This window comes from Octopus sinensis, linkage group LG10, assembly GCF_006345805.1.
Source record: "Octopus sinensis linkage group LG10, ASM634580v1, whole genome shotgun sequence".
NCBI classification, from domain to species: domain Eukaryota; kingdom Metazoa; phylum Mollusca; class Cephalopoda; order Octopoda; family Octopodidae; genus Octopus; species Octopus sinensis.
The window spans coordinates 80,130,821-80,148,860 of NC_043006.1; the positions used below are offsets into that span (position 1 = coordinate 80,130,821).

The following is an 18,040-nucleotide window of genomic DNA, read 5'->3' on the forward strand; positions in this document are numbered from 1 at the left end:
GGGAAAATATCTTCGAGATTTACCTGAACTTATCTCATTGTTGACGACAATTTGATCGTTATTATTTATATAAGATCAAGATAACCGTATTCATACTTAAAAAGACTTCGTGATCAATGACTTCATTGATAGGAAGTGGTTTTCTCGTTCTTTGTTGATTGTAATAACACCTCGCCTTATAGGTTTTCAATTTGATTCTCGCAAATGTCATCAGTAGATTTAAACATAACTAAGCATTGAACAAATAATTAATATACTTTATTACTGAAGGAAGCCGCTAACACTGAAAACATTACAAAAACGCATAATATGCAACGTAACAGAAACATTTTCATCAATAAAAAAATGAAAATGAATAGGATGTAGAGATATGGAAATAATTAGGCGGATGTAGGTTATCAGGTGCTAACGACATTCGTTAATGCAAAAATAACAATATGTTAACCAATACATTCAACTGTGAAATCCTTACATTCTTGTGTTAGATATAGATACTTTCAAACATACATACATACACACATACATCCATACCGGCTCCCTCCACAGTGGAAGATTTATAATAATTAAAAAATAGAAGACACACACACACACACACACATATATATGTATACATACATACATATATATATATGTATATATATATTATATATATATATATATATATGTATACATACATATATATATATATATATATATATATATATATATATATATATATATGTATGTATGTATACATATATATATATATAATATATATATATACATATATATATATGTATGTATGTATACATATATATATATATATATATAATATATATATGTATATATATATTATATATATATATATATATGTATACATACATACATATATATATATATATATATATATATATATATATATATATATATATACATATAAATGCGTGACCTCCAGGTCCACAATTTCTTTCTAACCCCACATCCCGACCTGGTTCGTTTGATCTAGAAAAGTACAGCTGTATCTAGGGGACATGGTGGTTACTCTGCAATGGTAGGAGCTGATAGTGGCAAGCTAATAATAAAAATATATAATATGAGTATTTGGTCATTATGCTGCGCAAAAACAAAGTCATTTTCGCAAATAATCTAATATTATCTCTGAAATAAGAAATTCCACGATCAAAGTCAAAGCTATCATTAATTTTTTATGGAAGCTCAGTGTAGTTTCTGTGGAAAGCATTTTGGATTACAAAGCGTTATAGTTTCTCCAGTAACAAAGATATATACCCGCTATTGCAACATTTAATATCAATCACTACAAACAGGAGATCTTGTAAAAGAATTATTCATGAATATCACGTAATCTATTAGTCTGTAGGTCACAACTGCTTTCTGTGTTAATCAAATAAATACTGTATTAAAGCATGAACAAACAAAATATGGCTGTTACACCAAAGCAATGCCCCTGTTGACAGGTCGATTCTTAATCATATTTTCGCAAAGCACAAAAGCGACCTCGTTCTGTAGCTGTTTTGCTCCGCGAAGTTTATCCCTTCGGACATTTTCATCTCCTTACGACATCAATATGTGGACTGTGTCTATAAAATTCTAGAAAACATAGCAAAAGACTATTATAAAGTTTTCGCTATAAGTCTTCATCATAAGTCGTTCCTATAGAAAGAAAAATACATGATGGATGATCAAGACACGGAAAATAGGAATAAAACAACAGATTACGCTTGGTGCTCGAGACAAAATGAAACCGAAACGAGAAATTCCAGGAAATAAAGAAATAACAATATCTGTAAATAGTTTTATTATTTTTTTATTACTTGTGTTGCAAATATGTCTGCACATTACAATTTGATATGACAACATTCATGACAGTTAAAATTTGAAAATTGGCTTTCATAATTTTCATTCACAAAAATAAAGTATCTAAAAAGATTCTAAAATCTGAATTAAAATTCAGTATTAAGAAAGTTTCTCTGCCGAAACCATCAATAAATAACATTCTGAAATTAAAGTAATAAATATTTTGTCAACTCCAAAAAAAGCAAAAAAAATAAAAAGGAAAGAAATACAATTAAAGGAATGTTTAAATAATATTCCTGAATATAATTCTAATATACTGTTTGTAGCATTTAACAAATACGAAGCTCTATATAGTATTTGGTTGCATAGGTAAAATATAACCGTAAAGTATTTGTGAAATGGCACTTAAATATGTTTTTGGCTTATTAACTTTCTTGCAAATGATATAGACTTAGAGAATATTTGATCAAGTTTATGTTAATGTATCAGACAGTTTAGCAAAATCATAGTTACGTGTACATTATAGAATTATAATTATCAATATTAGTTTCCTAATGAAGACGGCGAGCTAGTAGAATCATTAGCACGCCGGGCAAAATGCTTAGTGGCAGTTCGTAATGTAGTAAGGGAGCAAAGGACACTTTTCTGCTGATACGGTAAATTGCAAATTTTGTTAAAAGAACGAATTAATAAATAAATGATCAATTTAATGCATTTACAATGCGAAATCACAAAGGAACTTTTCAATCTTCATAGGAAATATTGATTGTTATTGTATTTAAAGAAATATATTTTAAAAACTTATTTGGACGAATACAACTAGCAACGGGTGAAGTATAATGCATTGCAACAGTTGAAAATATAGACAAAAATGTAAATATACTGACGAGATGAGATTAGAAACAGTCCTAAAAAAGCTATTTAGGGCTGGAACTATCGTATTATTTCATATTTAGGAAGAACAATATTTAATAGGGTTCAATATTTATTGAATGAAATCACAAATATCAGAAGACAAGCATTTCAAAATAACAACTGTGAAGTATATTTGTCTCAGCTTTTGTATGCAATGAAGTTTATTCAAGAACATTAAATTGCAAAAAATTTTCAGTCAAAAACAAAGGCAAACTATTTCAAATTATATATTTTTGAAAAATAGACGTAAATGTTCCTCAAAGACTTGATAACAGTAGAAAGAGCCTTTTTAAAAATTCTATATTTCACTGTTGGCTGTTGCAATATTTCGATTGGATAGACAATACTTCAATTCAAATTGTAAAGTTAAAATGCCAAAGACGCAAAATATGAAGAATTTCTTAGCTTTCTCTGAAATCACAAATTCAAGAGAAAATAGTACCTTACAAAATAAAATACCTCGATCACAAACTAGTTACAACTGAATAATTGAGATGCTTAGTGACAGTGAGCAAACAATATCTGTATCCCTATATATGTACATAGATAGATACATACACATATACACACACACACATAGTTCTGTTTGTGCATGTGTGTATGTGTGCGGGCGAGCGCGCCTTGCTTTTGGTACAGTAAGAACTCTGTCTCTAGTTTTTATCGCTTTAGGAGGTTAAAGGCCACTGTTCTGGGTACAAAGTGACTAGCTTTTCAACAACGTCAAATAACTCCATAGGACATACCAAGTATATTTACCTGCTGGAAATAACAATCAAAACTCTTATTTAAATCGCCAAAATACACTGATAATAACTATAGAAATCAGCCTTCCTAAGGCAATTACGCCTGTCCAGAAACTGGTCCATGTGAGTCCAAATACTTAAATGTATGCTGAGAGATTGTCTTAGCACATTTTCCTTCGGACTGTTGATTTTTGTAGTTATTATCAGTGTATTTTGGTAAGTTAAATAAGAGTTTTGTCTGTTATTTCCAGCAGGTAGACATACTCAGTATGTCCTTTGATTAATGTTAATCATTCAGCTATTTAATGCTTTTTTGTTGGGAGGGGGGGGGCTGCAATCACCTATATTATTGATCCTGTTATCATTTTTAAATTGTCATGTATGTATCTATCTATCTACATTTAATATTATAAATATATATATTCATATACATAACGATACACATGTCATCATAACATTCCATGTTTCCTTCAATACAGGGTCAGTGGGAAAATGATGTAGCTAACTTGCTTGACATAACAATCACAGCTAAGTGACGAACAATAAGTATCTTGCAGAAACAGTTGAGATTGTTGAACATTTAAACATCAACATGAAAATCAAAATACTTCAATGACCAGTTGGACTGAGAGAGGATATCTGAATGTTCCTGAGAGAAATATACTCTTGATTTTTGTCCATTTGAAAAATGTATGGCATACGTGAAAAGACATTGGTACCGGAGCAAAAGAAATATCATTAAATGCTGTTCGCACTAAGGATTTTTAAAGTCGATTGCTACTGTTGTTAACGTTTAGCAACAGTTCAGCGCGATGAGCGGGATCCACAGTCACAAGTATTCCAACGTTGATCATCCCGACCTCTTTTCAAGCAATGGTTTATTTAAAATCGTATTTCCTTCTCTTTACGAAGGTATTACTTCATGAAAATTTCGTTGTTATTTCTATCAGCACTAATGGATATGAGGGAGAACCTCTATATCCTCCATGTGGGTTTTTTTTCTCCATCAGGGCATCTGAGATTTTAGTTAACTGACCTTTCAGCTGATACATCCGTTGATATTGTCTTAGGAGCAGAAGAAACATCAGTAAATTCTTTTGTAGGCAATCTTGCAATTTTGTGCAAATTACGAAGAATACTGCGATGAACAATTTTTGTTGATAGAAACGATACACAAATAAATAATCCAACAAAAGAATTTAAAATACAAAATAATAGAGAAAATTCTTCAATTCTTGTAAACGTATACAGAAATGCGAATGTCCATGTTAGTCCCATAACAAGATATAGTTTTAGGCAAATAAAAAATTCATTTCTGCTATGTTTCGATAAATATTTTGAAGATAATTTGCTGGCCATATAAAGCCCTCTAGTGGTGAGGATAAATGCTACGAAATTAAGACATAAAATAATCATTACAGGGATTGCAAAGAGCCACAGTAGACCTTTTCCATTTTTAATCCAGCAAATACCATTTCCATATTCTGGGGAAAGTCCATGATTTCCAGGAATATACTCAAATATCAGTGATACTGTTACTATTACAAGTGGACAGATCCAACCATACAAAGAATATAATACAAGTCTCTTGGTACCTTTTCCTTTACTCCGAAGCTGTGTGAATCCCGAAAAAGTGTACCACGCATCAAATGACATGACATTCATCCAGAAGAAAGTCGCTAGAAACGAATAATGTATCACTATAGCTAAAGATGTACACAGAGCTGTAGATGTAGTGGCTTGTGATGAGATAAGAAAGAGAAGCTCAGCTGCAAACAATGCTGATAAAAGACTAATGAGTAATTTACCTGGTAAGGTACGGAGATCAGGTATACAGAGATAGACTATAATAGTGATTGCTAGAGCTGGAATAGAGATTACTAGTCCCACTAAAGTGATATAGCCCTCAACAATGGAGTATTTTGATATACCGTTGATATTTGATATATTATTGGTACCATTGTTTACACAGATACTTATTATAGCTTGAGAATCACGTGTGAATTCTGATTGGTTAAGAAAACGTTGAGTTTTATTTATATACAGGAGACCATCGCTTGTAATATGATATTCAGATTCATTTAATCTTGTTATCGTACAGTTTAGTTGAAGATTGTAGATAACTTGTCGACATTCCTTAGTATTCATATCGTAGACTGCGTGTTTTGGACACGATGGTAACTGCAGAAGCGTATGTTCCGTTCCGATGTGTTCACCCGTTATCGTTATGGATTTTGTATGATAATTGAAGAGGATCGTTAATGGTGGAATAACATGACTTGCGAGCATTTCAAAATAAAATAATTTACACGGTACTTCAAAAACACCGTTGCATGTGGCACAACCTCTGTTTTTGTAAAAGTAATAATCTTTATATTTAGTATGTATGAAATATTTTTCCTCATCTAAATATATTAATGCCATGGCCTCGGATTCACATGCGATTCTTTGTTCCGTACTATTGTTATCTTGAGGACAATTCGAAATATATGGAATACAGGAATACAAATATTTCTCTAAATCTTCTGAAGGAAGCTTCAGAGTTGGTGTACATATTCCATCCTTGACATAATTTGATATATTTTCAATGCTTGGAGAAAGGATGAAGTTGCATTCATATAAAAGATTCCAAAGAATGAATTCCTCTCCATGACACAAAGAACAATATAGGTTCCTAAATAATATTTTACTAGTTTTACCAAAAGCGGGTATATTTTGTAGTTGGTCATCTGAGTCAGGATTTTCACACTTGTTCACATACTCTGTAATATCATGGTTAGGTGGACAACGATCAAACTGATAATAATATGAATCACTAAGCTTTCTACAACTGTAATATATTGATGGATAGGGTTGTTTGTGATCAGAAGTGGTTTTATTAATCTTGTCAGAACAGCATTCATTGTAGAGGTAGCAGTCCGGGCGACAAGAACAACGTTCAGGTACGTCATATGCAGGAGGATCAGAACACAAACCTGGGCTGCAGTTGTTGAAGTCTGTGGCATGTGATACAATATTTAAGAACAATAGAAAAGAAAGCACGCACATCAGAATAAAAGTTTCCATTTAAAAAAAATATATAATTAACATTGGAATAACTGACTCTTTAATTCCCGGCGTTACTTCAATTCAAACAAGAGACCCGATATGTATTTTTGAAGTTTAACTGTTACCTGAATGATAGAAAGTAATTATCTTTCGGTTTCTACATTTCATTCTACATGTTAACGCCATTCAGGATTACAGTTAATAACTCTTGTATTCCAGCTCTCTTGTAATGGAAACAATACGAAATGTTTTCGTTCCTAAATGGAGCTCTGTATCCGAAGATGATACGGCTATCTGTAAAATAAGAAGTATAAAATTACACACATTATCATAAAGACAGACACATGTGTAGGCACCCATACTAATTCAGGCACACGAGCACGTATATGTGTTCAGTATATGCTGGTGAGATCTGATGGGGAGCTGCGTCGTTGCAGCATTTTGCTACATTCACCATTTGTTGGTTTATTTAAGGGCCCTCCTGGATAATCTGTCGGGTAGAGTTCAAGTCAGTCTCCATCTCCGCGAGATACTTCCTCATCCTCGGTGACCTTGTAGCTTGTGACTGACCAACATGAACCGTCAACCCAGCTGGATCCTCAGTGAAGAGAACATGATAAGCAGTGTCTAAATCGGAAATTCAATAAACATGGCCAAATAGTCCGCGTTAGCACTTCCAAATCATACGAGTAACATGACGGGTTCCATTTTATGAGTAGAGTTGCTGGTTGGTAGCATATCATGCCGTTGATCATCCTGGTACAAAAGGGGTTCAGGCCGCTACTAAGGATCCCGGACAGTCCCCAAGTCTCACAAATATAGTGTAGGACAAGAGACCAGAGACCCAAAGGAGAGATCAGAGACTCAAAATAGAGACCAGAGATCGAAAGCAAATGAAATTTAATTGTTAGGAATTATATTTTAGAAGTTAATATCCTATTCTGCTAAATATTTAATATATCGATGTCATTCAGTTGTAGTTTAACTGAATGTAACCATCTGTGATATGTTAAATTTGAAATGTGAAATGTTTACTTCTTTTTATGTAAGAGAGAAAATAGTTCACCTCTGATCACTTAGACGTAGCAACCTTCAATTTTCGACCCTATTAAAAGAAAATCTGTGTCCCTAAATGGATATATGCTTCTAAAATATCCTAGACCGTATCTCTCATGAGATCCAATTCGATAGTTGTTAATGGCTTACTCACTAGCATGTTGTATCTAGTAGCCCATAGATGCTTGTTTTTTTCTATTATACCAAACCTAAGACGGTAACCGCTTCTCTGAGCTTGCGAGTTGCGTACAATACACACATTCCTTCTTATAATTTTCACACGTTTAGCCTTCTCTAAGTAAATCGTTCTCCTCAAGAATTCTAAGCAGTAGAGGTTCTCGTATTGCTCATTTCTTTAAACAAACATCAAACCAGAAAAGTTGAGGTTGAACAATAACTTCTGTCTTCTCATCCGACAACACATACATACTAAGGTGAAAAGTGATAGTGTTGAAGCTCATTGGCGTCAAATAGATGTAATGCATATGCACACAGCTCCTGATTGCACAGTTCCAGTGATTGCGAACCTTGTAATGGGTTACATAGAGCTTAAAATAAATATATCAATCGTCACTACAAAAATATGGCACCTCATTTCACTGCTATTTAAAGGAGAACAGGAAGAGGTATTTGGACGATTGCTTTATACTTTGGAAAGACATCATGGACAAACTCCTCGATTTCAAAATAATGCTTAACAATATTAATAGCAATATACAATCCACCATGGAGCACAGCAGTAAATAACTCCCTTTTCTTGACATACTAATTAAAATGGTCAATAACTCCATCGAAACAGACATCTTCTAAAAACCCACAGATTCTAAACAATACCTATTATTCAACTTATGCCACCCCAATCACATAAAAATTAATATACCTTATAATCTAGCGAAAAGAATCTGTACCATAGTTTCGGATACCTATACCCGTGAACGAAGACTCCTTGAACTCAGATCAATACTAATCAAAAGACATCACCCAATATTAATAAATGATGGCATTAAACGAGCTAAGGAAACAGATATACGAACATTAAGGGAAGTCAACCGAAATACTAAACCCGACTTAAAAAAACTCCCATACATCTCCACACATAACCCTAGAAACAACGAAGCCTTCAACATTATCATCTAAAATCTACCCATCCTCACAGGAGATAAAACAATGAACAAAATGTTAGGCTCACACAGAATTATCAAAAGCAAAATGCAACCTAAATCATTGAAAAAATATTAACCAGAGCAAGACCTATATCCCTTAATAACAGAACCAAAAGTGAAAAATATGGTCGACCTAACTGTGGTACATGTCCCTACCCACTGGAGGGTTTAGAGTTCCACTTTAAACAAGGTGAAATATTTAAGATTAAATCAAATTTCACCTGTGCCTCGGAAAATCTAAACTATGCCATTACATGCTTAGGGTGTGGTAATAATTATATTGGCCAAATAGGAATATCACTCCATCGAAGAACCACTCTCTACAAAGAACAAATTCACAACCCACAATACAGACAGATACAGATCAGTGAACACATAGAAAAGTGTGCTAGGAATCTTATTCCTAATTTCCTAATGTGTCCCCTTCTGTCAATGTTCACAGAAAACTCCAGTACAATAAAGAATGAATAAAGAGGCAACTTTCATCAATAAATATCTTCCACAACTCAATATGGACACATAACATAATACAGAACACTACTAACCTTTTAATTAATACCACTAACGCCCATACATCCCACACGCCATTCACATTACAGATCTATATCTACCCTAATTGCACCAAATCCAGAACTACTTACGTACCTTAGACATAATCGTTTTACTCAGGGACTAGTAGACCTGACACCGTTCAGTAATCGGTGTGTATTCAAAGCAATGATTAGTAATTTTACGAAACCGGTATACTTTTGAATCTCTTTAACAATTCACAATAATGACTTTTATTACTTTTATTCCTACCTTAGTTCATTTAATTGTATATATCTATCGTTACTTTTCATAAAAAGCCTTTACTTTTTTGATTTCCAATGTCCATTTTCGCTTATTTTCTCCTTACTCCCCCCTATATATAAGATAACCTTACTTGGAATGGATGCGTGGCGTTCAATCAAATAATAAATAATATATATCTATATACAAACATACATACTTACATACATGCATACATACATAATGTACACACATATATATATGTATATATATATATATATATATATATATATATATATATATATATATATATATATGTGTGTATGTATATATATATATATATAAGTACAGGACGCTGCCAACAGTAAACAAGATCTTATACAAAAGCAGATAAGTTTAGTACGCAAACAAAAAGAGAAACTAATGGAAAACAGGACAAGTAACATAAACAACGACCCTTCATCAGTTGTCGGCTGTATATCTACTCCTTATTTCGAGCATTGAACGACAATATGAGTCTTCGAAGGCTGTCGCTCCCATAAATACCAAAATAAAATTTGGGATTTATGGAGGGCCAAAGTTGGGAACAAAAACCAGACAGGTGAGACATGCAAGGAAACTGAACGAAAACAAACATGGAGGGTCGTTAGACCAGAATGAGTGTAAAATAGCGAATGCTAGAGAAATATTTTCTTGGACAAGAGAAACGATAGAAAAGAGAGGTAGGTAGGTTACGCTCAGTCTTAAGGACAGCCCCGAAAGAAAAGAAAGATGATCACTCTGATTTTATTATTTTCGCCTTTATATAAATTATCACTATTCAAAGTAAAATACATTACAATTATATCATGGGATATGAAAGAACCTTTGGTTTTAGTTTCGTCTATGTATACAATATAAAGAAATATAACTTCTAGATTATATATTGAGTTAAATAATAAAACAGATGTATAGTTATATATAGATACTATATTATAGTGATCGTTAACGGCATGTTAAATTTATCGTTCACTAATACTTTACAGATTTGTACTTCATAAAAGATACCCCAATTTTATTATGACTGCTTATTTATAAATAATTTCTTTTCCGAAGCACAATATTTTGCAATTATACCAAGGCATATTAGATCATATATTAGATTCTGGCTCCATATATGTATAGAGTATAAAGTATATAATCATTAGAAGGTATACAGTTTAAATGAAATCATAGGAGTATAGAGTTTATGCATAAATATTATATTGTAGGATTAAAGGTGATGGCTAAAGGCTGAGAAAGTCTAAAATACTATTAGATCTTAGTGGGAAGGCTTGTGATACATTGGTATCTCGTTCATAGGTAAGAAGTTATATTTAGAGTAAGTCCCTCTACAAAACAGCATCGCTGGGTAGAATGTGATGGAGAAAGAATTAGGAAAAACGTTTCTACAATCTTACCTTATTTCATATTATCGCTCATGACGGAGACGTTTTGATCATCATCCTTCTTGTTATTTTATGAGACGAAATACGTCACTTTTCATGAAGCTGTGATTTTCTCGTTCTTTCTTCATTATAATAAAACCGCTCCTTCCGTGTTTTCAATTTGATTCTCGCGAACGTCATGAGAGAGTTTCTTTTTAATCACAACTAATCATCGAACCAATATTTAATATCAAATATAACACAAGAAAACCACAAGCAATATTTAATATAAAGTTTCGTACAATAAAACCACCAACAGCGGGAACAAAAGGAAAACATATTGAATACACTGGAAAGGTTTACATGAAAAACCAAAATAAAGATGAATAACATCTAAAAATATTAAAACAATTAGGTGGATATAGGTTACCAGGTGTGTAAAACAGTCGTTAATGTAAAAGTCACAATGTTAAGATATATCCATTCGTATACAAAGAACAATTTTCATGGAAATCAATGAATGCCCTCAGTTGTGAAATCAGTGCGTTATTGTGTTATATGAGTAAGTGTTATATTGAAAAAAAAACACCTGTAGCACTTCATTTAATGTCTTCATATTTATGAGTGTGTTTATGTATATGTGTGTATATACATATATGCTTGTGAATATACATATTATACAGTCGCTTATATTACGATGCATAAGAAGTGGCGCACCCTCTTTATAAAGTAGTATAGAACGTGTATGTGTGCGTTTGTGCGTATGTATGTCTACATATATAAATACACAAGTGAGAAAAAGAGAGAAAGAGGGAGAAGAATTTATATATATATATATACATACATACATACATACACGCAAATTATGGGGGTGGTTAGTTTAGAGGTGATCTAAACGATTAGATACGCCAGGTAAGCGATGTAACGGATTACTGGGGCTCTAAGATTATAGCCGAGACGGTAGTTATGGATTTCCGATGCAGCAGATATATAATTGTTAAACAGGACAGCAAACATTAAGGCAAGACAAACATTTCAAGTCATATATAATATTACTATGGGAAGAAATTCAAGATCTTACAGCTGTTTCGAAAACTCTTATAGGACAGCAAATTTTCTATATGTTACATTAGATTTAAACTCTTCACTATACTTCCTATATCATAAACCCAATCAATATCTTAGATACATCAATAAAGAATCTAGTCACCGTAAATCTAATTTTGAGAGCATAATCAAAGGCATATCCATCAGAATATCCGATCTATCCGCCAATGAAGAAATCTTGAAAACTATGAAAACTACTATAACCAAGCTCTAGTTGCTAGTGGTTTCTCCCAGAAGATTAGATTTATACCCAACACTAGACTTAAGGAACACCTCTCGAAACTTAGCTGTGGACAAACGCGCTCAAGTTTAATAGAAATCCATTCCCTCTTACTACGATCAGTCAATTTCGCCCACTTAGCACTCGCACGCTCAACAGCCGATCTACGAACACTAATGATAATATTAGACCTTCCAACTCTCTAACACTCACTAGGACTTACACCTCCTCTAACATCCCTAATAACAGTAGCGGGAGATCTATTCTCTGGTATACACTCCATTCGCTTTAAAGGGCCTTACTAAAGCTTTCTTTAGAAAAGTAGAATCCAATTTCCCACGTAATCATAAGAATCATTCTATCTTTAACAGATCCACTTTGAATTATCCAATTCATCTACACCAAATACAGAATCTATAATCACCTCATGTAATAAACATGAACTTAGCTCCTATTATCTAAATACATACCTACACAATGAAAACAATAACACCGATCACAATAACATATCTAATACCTATGGCCCGACCACTTTAAACAACTTAAACATACATAATACAATACACACCTATGAGGGTAATGGGCGCACACCTGAAACCGACGCAAACACTTATAGGCACACTGAGACTAACAATAATAATTATAATCACTACAACTAATAATACATATACTTCAACTACTAGTAGGAATGGAAATAATATTAATACTAATACCAACGGCAATATTACCGTTACTGAAAACTGTACTATTATTAATACTCCAACCACTAACGCAACTATTAATAACCGTAATAACAACATCATTAATATCACCTCCTCTACCACCGGTAATACTAATACTACTTCTAATGATATCACTACTGCCGCCGCTGCTGCTGCTGCTGCTGCTGCTGCTGTTGCTGCTGCTGCTGCTACAACTACTACTACTACTACTACTACTACTACTACTACTACTACTACTACTACTACTACTACTACTACTACTACTACTACTACTACTACTACTACTACTACTAATATTACAACAGCGACGCCGATAATGATGATGACGATAATAATAATAATAATAATAATAATAATAATAATAATAATAATAATGGTAACGCTAGAATTGATATCGATACTAGAAACGACAGCAATAAAAGCAGCAATATCACGATCGATTCAACTAATACAATCCTAGCCCTTACCGGCAGTACCCCATCTTTCTCTCGAATTAACTACTGTAGAACCAATAACTGCAACTGTAGATCCGGGACAGATTGCTCGCTACAAGCCCAATGCAGACGATTCAACGTCGTATACCGATGCAATTTCACAACATGGTAAATAACTCCTGTAGCTACAACATTGGTTCTAGCACCATTTTAAACAAAGGTATTATGCACATTTAAACTCGTTTAAATATAAGGAGAATAGCAATTTCACATCACTAGCCAGCCACAGACACCAACTAATTAATAGAAAAATACAGTATAAACTTTCCTGGGCTATGATAGAGGGACAACACTTCAGTTGTGAACTTTGCTTAAAAGAAGCTCTCAAAATTTTAACCCACGACTCACCACAATTGCTTAATAAATACAACGAGGCCTTCACTACATGTAAGCACAAATTCTGTACTTTTAAATTCTTTCATAAATCTAAATGTAAGCTCACTCCCCGCGAATAGCACCCAAATACAAACCCCTATGATCATTAATACATAACCCTTCTATATATCTATGACACTTAGTTCGGATCCAATTTTTTTTATTCGCAAACTATGCATTTTTTAGAAGGAAGTGAAAAATTATTACCTTGAAGGAATGATGTGGAGAAAAAATTGGAGATAAAAGTTACAGAGGTTTAAAATTCGAAAAAATAAAATAAATATTTTTAGCCAATAGCAAGACAAATTTTCTGCGTTTAGCGGAACGGTGTCAACTTTAAGGTTGTACCCTGTGAAATTTATAGTTTAACGTCTAACCTGTACATTGTAGGTTTCTAAATAAACAGAAATACCTAATAAAATCAACATGTATCATCTTACTGTTTCTTTTGTCTCGTCATTGATTCTATGTTTTTATCATTTTAAAAGATTTGTTATATTAATATATTTGTCTGCATGCATTTACTTTATGCATACTTCAGTTTTATGTAAACCTGCCATGTATTTATGTACATCATTAATATATACGTGTATGTGTGTGTGTGAAAAGGGGGCGTCCTTTATGTTGTCATCTTATTAATATATACGATATTTATTTTCCATATCTCCCTCCTATTTGTCTCTGGTGGTGGAATATTCCATACTCGGGGATATCCCAGAAACAGCTGTAAGATTTTGAATTTCTTCCTATAATAATATAGAATTTGACTTGAGATGTTTGCCTTGCCTTAATACTTGCTGTCCTGTTTAACAATTATATTATATTATAATATATTCTATATATATATATATATATATATATATACATCATATAATTAAGGGCTAAAGAGGGTTATTCTAAAGCCAATACACTGATTTATCCACTTATAATCCGCTTGCTACAGGAGAATTGAAACTGAAAACGGGCAACTAACCTTTAGAAAATTTAAATTTCGTTATCTCTATATTGAATCAATTTCGGAATCAATCTTATAAAAAAGATATATTCTTTCTTCAGTAGAGCTTTCGATGGGATATAAATAAAATACTCACGTATGATCATGGAAAAAGCACAAGCTAAAGACATAACTACACTTGAGTACATCATTTATATCTAAAAATAAAAATTCTTTGGTCAGCCTCAGAAACAACGTCTTGACCTTTCGCCGCTACAAATTGTAATGGTTACCGGTCCTCCCGTAGCAAGCAGCGAGTTTACTACTAACAATATAGGATGAAGTCCCTTTCTCTACAGAAAAGGAATCCATCAGGAAGCGTGGGCAGTATATTTAAAAAAACCGTTACGGTTGAAGTATAAACATCATATAATTAAGGGCTAAAGAGGGTTATTCTAAAGCCAATACACTGATATATATATATATATATATATATATATATATATATATATATATATATATATATATATATGTATATATGTATATATGTATATATATATGTATATATATATATATAAACACTACATAGGCCAAACAAAACATAGCCTCCGCCAACGCATGACTGTCCACAGATCCCAAATAAAAATACAGGAATATAGAAAAATAGCATTTAGTGCACATATTGATACCTGTGCCGCACAACTCCATCCCAATTTTAGAATCTTTCCCCTCTGCAAATTTAAAGACAATGCCACTCATACCCAGCGAATAACCATGGAATCCCACCTTATTAATAAATACAGACCACTTCTAAACACATGCCCCTAACACGAACCCACAACAAACACACTTACACCTGCACACACCCTACACACACCTTTACCCAGATATTAACACCATGACACACACAAATATATGGTTCCACACATACACATAATTGAATACGGGTGCAAAACATCCAACACTATTTTTTGGAAATGGCTGTAAATATTGACTTCACACAAATACGTTGCTTCCCGATACAGGCACAAGGCCAGCAGAACTATAAATATTGAAAATTGTACCCACACACATACACATATATACACGCGCGCGCGCCCCAACATACATATAAACACACACACGCGCGCGCGCGCACACACATACATACATACATACAGCTCTCCCTGTTCTAAACGAACTTACTTATCCAGTCAAGCGGAAAATACACTCCCTAACTACGCGCTAAAAAGCTATTTAAAATATCCACATGACGTCTACTGACCAGCCTGAACAATAAGAATTTTCAACAACACTATTTTCGAAAATTCTAAACATTCACGTGACCTCTTTATTATGGCCAAAAAGAAATTTTAGGCGGGACACTAGCCAAATTTTAACTTCTCTGGAGCCTTTTTTCTTACCCCAACACCAACTTCCATTCAAACATTCACGTGACCCCTTCATAATGACCAATCAAAATTTTAGGCGCGAAACCAAGCAAATCCAAAACAACTCTGGAGCCTCTTTTTTTCACATATAAGAGACAGACTCTAATCTCTCTTTTATATTTTGATAAGCATAACAAATGCGCAACCGGTAAAAAGAACTTTCACCTAATTAAATTACTTAAATTACTTCAATATTTGTCAGCATTTTCTTCATTTCCTTTTATATATATATATATATATATATATATATATATATATATATATATATATATATATATATATATATATATATATATATATATATATATATATATGTATATATATGTGTATATATATGTATATATATATATATATATATATATATATATATCAGGTCAGTGAAATGAAATGTACAATTTTGAACTGAAAGTTTATTTCACTTTATCTCAACGGAGAACAATGCAGTTAATCAAAGTAACACCTAAATTATCAACACAATTTTACCATTTTATCGGTACCTTATTTATGCCGCCAGCGAAGAATTCTGGAGAGCAAGAGGTGATGGAATCACGGAAGGCCGTTTTTGCATTTTGTTCGGATTTGAAATGTTTTCCTTGCAAAAGTTAAATGCCTGGAAAACATGATAGTTGGTGCAGCGTCTGGTAAATATGGTGGATGGCAGAGTACTTCCATATTCAGTTCCTGTAACTTGAGTAGTGTTCTTTGTGCAACATGTGGTTAAGCATGGTCTCGCAAGAGAATTGGCTTGTCTATTGATCAATCTCGGTTGTTTAATTGCAAGTTCACTCATCATTTCATTTAATTGGTTAATGTATGAATCTGCTATAATTGACTTACCAGGTATCATCAAGCTGAAGTGGATGACACCAGCGCTGGACCACCAAACAAACCATTAGCTTTTGTTGACGAATAGTATAGCTAGAATTATCTCTGCCTACACCCCACAAGCGTATCTACAAAATGATCAGAAGGACCGCTTTTATGATATGCTTCTACAAGCTACCTCAAAGACGAGTGGTAATGACCTCATCTTTGTGGCTGGAGATTTTAATGGGTATGTCGGACGGCAATCTGGATCTTTTATGGTGTTCATGGGGCCATAGAATTGAGTCCCGAAATGAAGAGGGAACTACGCTGCTGGAGTTCTGTGATGCATGGTTCCGGGTTCAGTCCCACTGCGTGCTACCTTGGGCAAGTGTCTTCTACTATAGCCTCGGACCGACCAATGCCTTGTGAGTGGATTTGGTAGACGGAAACTGAAAGAAGCCCGTCGTATATATATATATATATATATATATATATATATATATATATATATATACGTGTGTGTGTATGTGTGTTTGTATGTTTGTGTGTCTGTGTTTGACCATCAACATCGCTTGACAACCGATGCTGGTGTGTTTACGTCCCCGTAACTTAGCGGTTCGACAAAAGAGTCCGATAGTACTAGGCTTACAAAGAATAAGTTCTGGGGTCGATTTGCTAGACTAAAGGCGGTGCTCCAGCATGGCCACAGTCAAATGACTGGAACAAGTAAAAGAGTAAAAGAGTAAACTCTCCCACAGAATATGCTAAATGAATTGACTATTTAATTTATTGTCAATCTTCTGTTATTGTTCAGCATGTTGTGAACACAATCAATGTTTTCTTCGGCTGTGAGAGTTGCAGGACGTCCAAACCTTGATTTATCTTGAAGATCCTCCCATCTCCTTTGAATTCAGCTTCCCATTTTTGCATTGTTGACAAAGCTGGAGCATCATCCCCTAACGTGGCAATCATGTCAGGATGAATGTTGTTGGGTCTAAACCAATTTTTGGCTGGTACTTCATAACACCACAATGCTAAATTTGTCCATTATCAAG

The 18,040-nt window shown here is 33.4% G+C and overlaps 1 protein-coding gene and 1 long non-coding RNA gene across 2 annotated transcripts; both read right to left on the minus strand.

Annotated features, from left to right (window-relative positions):
* Positions 1 to 981: 981 nt before the first annotated feature.
* Positions 982 to 14,966, minus strand: LOC118765182. The gene is made up of 3 exons (XR_005001045.1): positions 14,956 to 14,966; positions 2,436 to 2,442; positions 982 to 1,170 (listed from the first exon to the last, which is right to left on the minus strand). It is a non-coding gene; the product is annotated as an uncharacterized LOC118765182 (long non-coding RNA).
* On the minus strand, positions 3,895 to 11,019 carry LOC118765180. Its single transcript, XM_036506842.1, has 2 exons — positions 10,930 to 11,019; positions 3,895 to 6,794 (listed from the first exon to the last, which is right to left on the minus strand). The coding sequence occupies exon 2, from the start codon at positions 6,516 to 6,518 to the stop codon at positions 4,476 to 4,478; it is 2,043 nt and encodes a 680-aa protein (XP_036362735.1). The 5' UTR covers positions 6,519 to 6,794; positions 10,930 to 11,019; the 3' UTR covers positions 3,895 to 4,475.
* Positions 14,967 to 18,040: the final 3,074 nt, after the last annotated feature.